The 9575-nt window shown below is 45.3% G+C and overlaps 1 protein-coding gene and 1 pseudogene across 2 annotated transcripts; both read right to left on the bottom strand.

Moving 5' to 3' along the window:
- Positions 1–175: 175 nt before the first annotated feature.
- On the bottom strand, positions 176–5305 carry LOC125543507 (putative folate-biopterin transporter 4). 2 transcript variants are annotated; one of them, XM_048706878.1, is made up of 6 exons: positions 5169–5305; positions 2698–2919; positions 2172–2612; positions 1884–2048; positions 1360–1497; positions 176–716 (listed from the first exon to the last, which is right to left on the bottom strand). In XM_048706878.1, exons 2-6 carry the CDS (start codon positions 2820–2822, stop codon positions 518–520), a joined length of 1068 nt encoding a protein of 355 aa, XP_048562835.1. In that variant the 5' UTR covers positions 2823–2919; positions 5169–5305; the 3' UTR covers positions 176–517. The 2 variants fall into 2 exon arrangements, with proteins under 2 accessions (XP_048562835.1, XP_048562834.1); XM_048706877.1 differs by having other exon boundaries at positions 1884–2051.
- LOC125543508 (uncharacterized) lies at positions 4093–5547 on the bottom strand (annotated as a pseudogene).
- Between the last annotated feature and the right edge of the window lie 4028 nt (positions 5548–9575).

Raw genomic sequence — 9575 nt, forward strand, 5'->3', positions numbered from 1 at the left:
ATACAGGATCAGTGCTGAAGGTAGAGATTTTAATATTAGGTAGGGTGGGTGGGTGGGTGGGTGGATGGATGGATGGATGAGTTCATATCCTCCTGAAAAGGCCATAGCGTTCATAAATAAAGAATATAAAGGTGGCAGATGGATGACGTAGGTAGATAGATAGGACGTAGGTAGATTGACAGACAGATCAAAAGCTTAATAATAAACAATAATACTTTCCATGTAACACATGTTCTCGCAAGTACATTTGCTACACAGTTTCGCCATTGCTTAACGCTTTATAATGTCAGTTATTGCACTCTTCCTCTCATTCTAGTATATGCCTGTATACATATTACAACAAAACTGAGCTACCTTCCTGCTGGCTTCAATTTGGTTTCTCTATATGCATGTATGAGTAAGACTAGGGAATACAGACCAGACCAGTCCAGAAAAAATGATGATCAAGTCTGTAACCCGATGTTAGTCCCGTAACGTCCCTTGGAATCAGAAACAAAAATCCGATAGGTAAGAGAGTTCACAGCAGCCGAACAGCTAGGCCAAGCGCCAGATTGTCAAACTGTACCGACGAGATGTTCAAAGCTGACGCCAATGCAGCTCCAAGGAATGAACCTAATGTCGAATTGAGGTTGTTAATGGACATGAACAGAGCAAACAGTGTGCCCTCGATTCCAGGCGGGCAAAGCTGTCCTGAGAGGATTAGGAACGGCATCATCCTACCAAATGTAAATAATAAAGTTAGAAACACTATTGTGTAGATGTGTACATAAGATGTCTGATCTTCAGCCATGAGTGCAATAGTGGATTCATACTGGATAGATTGAACAATTTCTTCATTTTTTCAGTTGCTCTTTTGCAATTTTGATTAAGAGAGCAGTATGAACCTACTAGCCAATGCCAATTATCATACTGGGTAAAAGTGAAGAATTCCCTCCATTGCGAAAAAGAACATACAGTGATCTAAAGCAATTAATGACAGACAGGTCACACTGAACCATGAGCTCAAGAAGCATTCATGAGCGCCACTTGATTGACACTCGCCCAAATAAAGGGAAATAAAATAAAATAAAATCAGAGTATGCCTGGAGTATCAGTCTAGATTTAGTTGAAATAAAGAAGTTTAAGTTGGTGCCTAATGAGTTACCAAAACACTAAAATCTTCTAAATACAAGATTAGTCAATGAAGGATCAGTAACTCTGGGCAGCAACTTAGCATGTATAACAGAAACGCATCTCAACTGGTTCTCTAAACTACAGGTCAAGCAGATCACTCAGTTTAGCTTGTAAAATGATCTTATATTATGGGACGGAGGGAGTAGTTCACAGGAGTATGAAAGAAATGACAGCTAGAGGATATACTTGAATTGGTTGATTGCATCGGCTAAAGCAGAGCCCCACAGCACCATGTATTTGTCTGCTATTCCATACTGAATGTGTAATCTTGACACCAGTAAAATGTCCAGTACAGTAATTATCGCTAGGCCAACATGTGCAAACCTGTAAAATAAGGACAGCAATTATTAAAGGTGGCACATGTAAGTACCTAATAACTTTAAAAAAGTGAATAGATTTGCATTGTAGCAAATTACGCCCCAAGAATTATGTCAATTTTTTAACAACATTAATAAAAGAGCATGCACTCACTAAAACACTGACCAAAAGGTGATCAATAAATGGCTTATACCAAAAATACCAAGATGAAAATTTAGTGCAACTCATTCGAATCATGGACAGCCAACTTACACAAAAGTTTATAGAAAGTTTCAGCTAGTACACTAAGCATATATACATAATATTTCAACTTCCTTTAAACAAGCTATGGCACTAATATAGATAGTGTTTTGACATTTGCAGAAGATAAACAGCTTGAAAAAATGACTTACATAAGAATATTCCTGAGTTTTTTATGCTTTAAGTAGCGGTTGTAGATATATGTGCCAAGCATTAGATTGAACCACCCAATCACACGTGCAGTCCCTAGGAAGGATGCCTCTCCAGATGTAGAACCTCCGTTTGATAATAGAACATGACTGTTGAGATATTTGGAACTGCTGCATTTGAAATGAAAAACCATGCCTTAGGTCTAGAGAAAAGAAAACAGGAAGTTACCGGTTAGGCTCTTCAGTGCAAGAGGCAAACATCAAAGAAAATGAAATTGCAGGGTTAATTACCGCAAAATTGCTGGCTGCTTAAAAGCAGTGCATAAACTGACTAAGGCTGATTTCAGAGATGAGTATAAATTAACTGATTTATTGTGCTTCTCATGAGCTTCAGATCGTTTGGATAATGATCTCCTTTTGCTCTTTTTACGAGCACCCTTTCGCTTCCTAGTGCCCTCATATTTAAAAGATTCACCTGAGCCTTGTCCAGCAAAAGCACTATCAATATTCTGACCATCAGCATGATCATGTGCGGCGTTATCTGTCGTACTTTCAAATCCTTTTGGAGATTCCTTAATGAAAACACATGTAACTAGTTGGAACAGTGGAAGAGCAGAGAAAATAATATCAATGGCATTTATTGGGAGATTGGACAATGCGTATCCTCCCAATAAGCTCCCAAATATCCCCCCTACAGCCATTGATGACTGGAGATCACCAGCAAATTTTGGCCTGAAAATAGAATAATTCAGGTTTCAAAGCATTGTATTGGAGTACTTGCTATACAAGGTGAGACAAGATGCACCAAATTACTCACCCTGCTGATCGAACTGCCTCTGCAATCATTGCATCTATAACAACATCTGCCATGGCAGAACCCAAGTTCTGTACAATCAACATTAGCGTAAAAAGATTGCTTGAGCTCCTCAAATGTTCTGACATCCCAATGATAAGCTATGGAAATAGAGAAAGACCACTAGAAATGATCAAATAGGGCACACGCTTCCTCTGCTTAATTGGAATACAGTCCGACACAATCCTGCAAGTACAATTGATATATGGGTAAGTAAATAAAACCATGATTTTTTTTATTGGGCGTTCAACATGTCCAGTAATGCATGTACCAAGCCATATATGGATGTTTTACAGCTGTTAGCAACACGTTGTGAACCTTTATCCACAACAGGATAACTAACGTACTGAACATAGCCAGATGGCAATGCTGCAAGATATTGGTAGACATAGGTTGGATGAGAGATTATTTCAGAGAGAAAAGATTGGTTGTTTCTTCCTGAAACATAGATACATGACATCTCTATATAGTGGATGCTTAGATCTTTGACTTTTCCTAGCACGATACAAACTCCTCATGGTTGGACTCCTTTAATCCTAGACTTGCTGTCCTTCCTCCCGTTTCCTTGGTGCTGCAAATCCTTGTCTGACACATGACCGTCTTCTGCTACAGGCCTACGATGCACCTATGTCCTTGGCCTCCTTGGCAGCCAGCTGGCTGCAACCGAACTGCCACTGGCTTGATGCAACATACTAATGCATACAACAACACCACTGCCAAAAAGCAGCGCAACTCTGTGGACAGGAGAGTACTAGGACAACCATAGATCATGGACACTAGCTAGAATACCGATTATGAGTTTGATATTACACGGGCATAAGTACTAGAACCGCTGAATGCCTTAATTTGCAGCAACAAAGCTATTGAACCAACAGATGTGGGAAATAATTTCTGTGATGTGTTCCTTTTTGCATTTCCATGTTACTGTCATGTGCCCATGTCTACAAATGAACTGTTCTTGTTAAGATAACTTGCTTACAAACTATGTTCATATTGTTAGTGATAGGTTCTATTCACGGTAAACTGTAATTAGTCAGAATTTGAAAGAAAAAAAAGTTCAGCTCTGGTGGAATAATTATGTATCTATAGTAGCTCCTTAAAAATCCAGTAATAAACTTGTGTTGTCATGGACGCCAATATCAAACAATACCTAAGCTTATGCCTGAAAAAAGCGTAATTCTGAAAACTGAGATGTAAGACTCATGACATTTGGAAACAAAGAAGTTAGTTAAAATGATCCTACGGACACGCATATGAGCGGCAGATCTATCTAAATCGACGGTGCATGTGCGGAGAAATGGGTGCGATTACGAGGAGTGTCAAGGTGCCGGAGAGAGGAAGAGATCAGGAGAAGGGACATAACTAAAAAGAATTTCTATTGATAATATAATACTCCATCCGTAAAGAAATATAAGAGTGTTTAGATCACTAAAATAGTGATCTAAACACTTATATTTGTTTACAGAGGGGGTACTAATTCAGACACCAATTACATTCGATTCCAGAGACCAATTCACACCTAGACTGGCTAGAATCAGCCGAGCTAAGCTCTGATTCTGATGGCTAGCACGATTTACACTAACAGCTGAGCTACACTGAATCTGGTACCATGGGTGGTTCATTCAGTTGGTCCATACGAAGTAGGGGCAGACGGGTCCCATGGCCGGCGTCCAGTTGCCACACCCGAAGAAGCACTTCCCCTGCATCGGCCCTGGCACGGACACCACGCCTCCTCTGGTCGGTACCCTGCAGTAGCAGAAGCACGTCCCAGGCGAGCCACCACAGGGGCTTATCATATGAGGCTGCGGCGGCTGCTGCTGCTGCTGGATCAGCGGCGGCGCCAGCGGCGATGAGCCTCCGCAAGGGCTTGTGCGAAGCTGCGGCGACTGCTGCTTCTGCTGGATCGGCGGCGGCGGCGCCAACGCAGATGAGGCACCGCAAGGGCTTGTGAGAAGCTGCTGCGGCTGCTGCTGGATCGGCGGCGATGGCGCCAGCGAGCCGGTGATGGTCATCTTGACCCCACGCAGCATGAGCTCAACAAGAAGCCGCGCCGTGTTGCGGGCGTCGTCCAACCCGCAGTGCAGGCGGCCCTCCCAGTCCAGTCCCGCCGCCCGGACCGCCTCCTGAAGGGTGACCCGCCCTCCGCCGCCGAGCGCCGCCTGGAAGGGGACCCTCAGGTTGATCCAGCGATCGAAGTAGGACGGCTTCTCGATCCCCTTGAAGCGGCACTCTGACTCGAGCATGGTGCGGCAATCCCAATCTCCCCAGGTCACGATGGCCAAGCTCCCTGCCCCCGCCGTCGCCGCCTTCAGCCAGGAGTCGTGCATCCAGAGCGCCTCGCCGAGTTCCACGCCGCCGTCCACGTCCTCCTGCCGGATGCCGGTGAGTTCCCTGCAAAATTGAGTCAGCACAGGTGATGTTTTGGACGAACGTACCTGCGAAACGCCGACTCGATGCGGCCGGTGGCGCCGTCGACGAGCACGGCGGGGAACTCAATGATTTCCTGCGGAAAGATCCGCGCGTCTTTCACGCACGTCGCCTCGAAGTCGACCACCACGAAGAAGTCGAAATCTTGCACCTGCCCCTGCCCGCGCGCCGCCATGATCGGTGCCATGTTCGACGAGGTGCGCGAAAACTCCGAGAATCGAGATCGGGAAAACTAGGGATCGGAAACTAGGGCGGGGAAGATCGGGGAAAGAGGGAATCGAGAACTAGGGCAGCGAAGGTCGGGGAAAGTTGGGATCGAGATCTGATTTGTTTTCTCCTCACGCTTGGGGCAGGCACAGTTGGCGCTCTTTTTTTTTCATTACGTGGTTGGCGCTATTTCTAATCTAATCAACAAATCAAAGGCTGTGGTTAGCGGGAAAAAAGACTAATGGCTGTGATTAGCGGGAACAACCAATGGCTGTGCTAGAAGACTGGTTTGAGTCTTTTTTTCTTTTTGCTTTTTTTGCGAGGAAACACTGAGAGCTTTATTGAATAAAAGCGTTCGCCGAGCAATCCGCCAACAGGCTACTGGTCAAGAAGCTAGGAACATTGTTAATCCAGTTTTCGGTTACGTCAATCGTGCAAGCATGCTTAGCACAGATATGAGCGGGGACCGTTGGCTGATCTTACAACATGATGAACATAAAAAGAATTTAAACTACCATCAAGCTCTCCAATTTCTATTAAGATATGAGCCACGACCGATCAAGAATCGTGGCGAGTGTTCCAGAGGTTGACTACCTCCAGACAGTCCGTCTCCAACACGATGTTTGAAAAAACCCTCAAGTTGGCGAAGATAACACATTCTCGCACTTTCATCGCCTCCGCTATGAGAGGATCTGTAACTCCAAGGAATGGTTTACTCCATGACCCATGAAAGAAATCAGGGGAGTGTGCAACACCCCCGCCTCCTCCTTTACCATCTTCACATTTGATTGCAGCATTCGTATTAATCTTGACGAAGCCTGGTTCCGGGGGTCGCCACCCATGTCCCGGCATTACTAGGGAATGCCGTCCGGGTATATCCAAGAGAGCTAGTGTCTCCCTGGTGCGGCGGATAGATGTCACCGGATCAAGCTTGTCTTCCCCGTGCGTCAGCCTATTCCTAGAATGCCAAATCGACCACAAGACTGAGACTAATATAGCTCGGTCTCTGGAAGTGAATTGTTCACCACAAATAATATCCTTGGCCCATGTAATTGGCTGCAGTATTGGCATATGAAAATCGAAAAGTTGTTGCGCCTCCTCCCAGAAGCTTACTGCATGTATGCACTTCAGTAGTGCATGCTCCAGGTCCTCCTCACTTGCCAAACAAATCTTGCATAGGTTCTACTACCCTATGTGCCGATGCACCAGTCTGCATTCATCAGGTAAAATACCCCTTAAAACTCGCCAAAAGAAAACTCTCACCTTGGGTAACACATTGAGCTTGCAAAGCGAATTCCACAGCCGTTGGTTATCAAATAGGGAACCGGTAGCCTGCCCTTCCTTTGGAGCTTGAAGCTCGCTGCGAGTCACTAGAGCTCGGTACGCCGACTTGACGGTGTAGTTGCCTGAAGCCTCGTGTGCCCATGCGAGAAAATCATCACCACCTCCTAATCGCAGTGGTATGTTCAATATAGCTTGCGCATCTGAGGGTATGAACGTGTCTCGAATTAGTTCCTTCCTCCATGACCAAGTGCATGTATCAATCAGGTCGCTCACAAGTGAAGCAGTGGTGTTCATAGGTCTAACTTGGGGAACCATTGTAGGCATTGATGGGATCCACTTATCATTCCATATCGATATGTTGGATCCATCTCCTACCCGCTTGATAAGCCCAGTAGTTAACGCTTCCCGTCCAGCCATGATAGCTCTCCAAGTTGCTGAGGATGAGCTTGGACTTGTTGAAGCAAATATGCCCTAGAGGCACTAATAAAGTTGTTATTTATATTTCCTTATATCATGATAAATGTTTATTATTCATGCTAGAATTGTATTAACCAGAAACTTAGTACATGTGTGTGTCCACATACGATCACGCAAGATCTATCTAGGAGATGCATAGCAACGAGACAGGGAGAGTGTGTCCATGTACCCTCGTAGACCGAAAGTGGAAGTGTTAGGTTAGCGCGGTTGATGTAGTCGAACGTCTTTGCGATCCAACCAATCCAAGCACCGAACGTACGGCACCTCTGCGTTCAACACATGTTCAGCTCGATGACGTCCCTTGAACTCTTGATCCAGTTGAGGCCGAGGGAGAGTTCCGTCAGCACGACGGCGTGGCGATGGTGATGATGAAGTTACCTGCATAGGGCTTCGCCTAAGCACTACGACGATATGACCTAGGTGTGTAACTGTCGAGGGGGCACCGCACACGGCTAAGAGAAGACTTGGTGTGCCTTTGGGGTGCCCCCTGCCCACGTATATAAAGGAGGGAGGGAGAGAGGCCGGCCCTCCTAGGGGCACGCCAAGTGTAGGGAGTCCTACTCCCAAGTCCAATAGGATTCCCTTTCCTTTTCGGAGTAGGAAAGAAGGAAAGGAGGGAGAGGGAGAAGGAAAGGGTGGGCCGCGCACCCCACCCCTTGTCCAATTCAATTTGGGCAGGGGGAGGCACGCGCCACCTCGTGGCCCTTCTTCCCTCTCTCCACTAAAGCCCAATCAGGCCCATTAACTTCCCCCGACGAATTCCCGTAACTCTCCGGTACTCCGAAAAATACCCGAATCACTCGGAACCATTCCGATGTCCGAATATAGCCTTCCAATATATCGATCTTTACCTCTTGACCATTTCGAGACTCCTCGTCATGTCCATGATCTCATCCGGGATTCTGAACAAACTTCGGTCATCAAATCACATAACTCATAATACAAATCGTCATTGAACGTTAAGCGTGCGGACCCTACGGGTTCGAGAACTATGTAGACATGACCGAGACACATCTCCGGTCAATAACCAATAGCGGAACCTGGATGCTCATATTGGCTCCTGCATATTCTACGAATATCTTTATCGGTTAAACCGCATAACAACATACTTCATTCCCTTTGTCATCGGTATGTTACTTGCCCGAGATTCGATCGTCAGTATCATCATACCTAGTTCAATCTCGTTACAGGCAAGTCTCTTTACTCGATCTGTAATGCAACATCCCGCAACTAACTCATTAGTCACATAGCTTGCAAGGCTTATAGTGATGTGCATTACCGAGAGGGCCCAGAGATACCTCTCCGATACACGGAGTGACAAATCCTAATCTCGATCTATGCCAACTCAACAAACACCATCGGAGACACCTGTAGAGCATCTTTATAATCACCCAGTTATGTTGCGACGTTTGATAGCACACAAAGTGTTCCTTCGGTATTCGGGAGTTGCATAATCTCATAGTCAGAGGAATATGTATAAGTCATGAAGAAAGCAATAACTACAAAACTAAACGATCATTATGCTAAGCTAACGGATGGGTCTTGTCCATCACATCTGAAAGTGCAACTATCCCTAGGTGGTTTTGGTAATTCCTAACAACATATAGCTCATTGAGCTAATGCTATTTCAAGATTAATATTTCAGGAAAGCTCAATGATTGGCATGGCATGGATGAGAAAAGTGGACCCCTCAAAATGCTAAGGACAAAAGGATTGGCTCATGCTCAAAGCTCAAGACTCTACATTTTCTATTTTAGTGATCCAAGATCACATTGAGTCTATAGGAAAAGGCAATACTATCAAGGAGGGATGAGGTGTTGCTTAATGAGGCTCTTGCTCAAGATGCTTAGTGATATGCTCCAAAGCCCTCAACTACTTCCTCACATCCACATATGACCTAAACCAAAAGTCAAACTCGGCCCCACCAATTCTTTCTATCCGGCGCCACCGAGTTCAGATAGCATAGCCACTACCACAAACCCTAGGCAAATCGGTCTCACCGATAGGGATCTCGGTCTCACCGAGATGGGATTGTAATCTCTCTGTTTCCCTTCGTAGCGTTTCGGTCCCACCGAGATGAGTGATCGGTCCCACCGAGATTGCAATGTAAACTCTCTGTTTCCCTTTCGTAACATTTCGGTCTCACCGAAATGAGCAAATCGGTCCCACCAAGTTTACCTGACCAACTCTCTGGTTAGCTTATTACCAAAATTGGTCTCACCGAGTTTGTGTAATCGGTCTCACCAAGATTATGTTATGCCCTAACCCTAACCATATCGGTCCAACCGAGTTGCATGTCAGTCCCACTGAAAATCCTAACGGTCACTAGATTTGCTGAATCGGTCCGACCGAGTTTATCAATTCGGTCCCACCGAGATTGGCAAGTTGTGTGTAATGGTTAGATTTTGTGTGGAGGCTATATATACCCCTCCACCTCCTCTTCATTC

Source organism: Triticum urartu, chromosome 3A (assembly GCF_056163025.1).
Source record: "Triticum urartu cultivar PI428250 chromosome 3A, HENAU_Tu73, whole genome shotgun sequence".
NCBI classification, from domain to species: domain Eukaryota; kingdom Viridiplantae; phylum Streptophyta; class Magnoliopsida; order Poales; family Poaceae; genus Triticum; species Triticum urartu.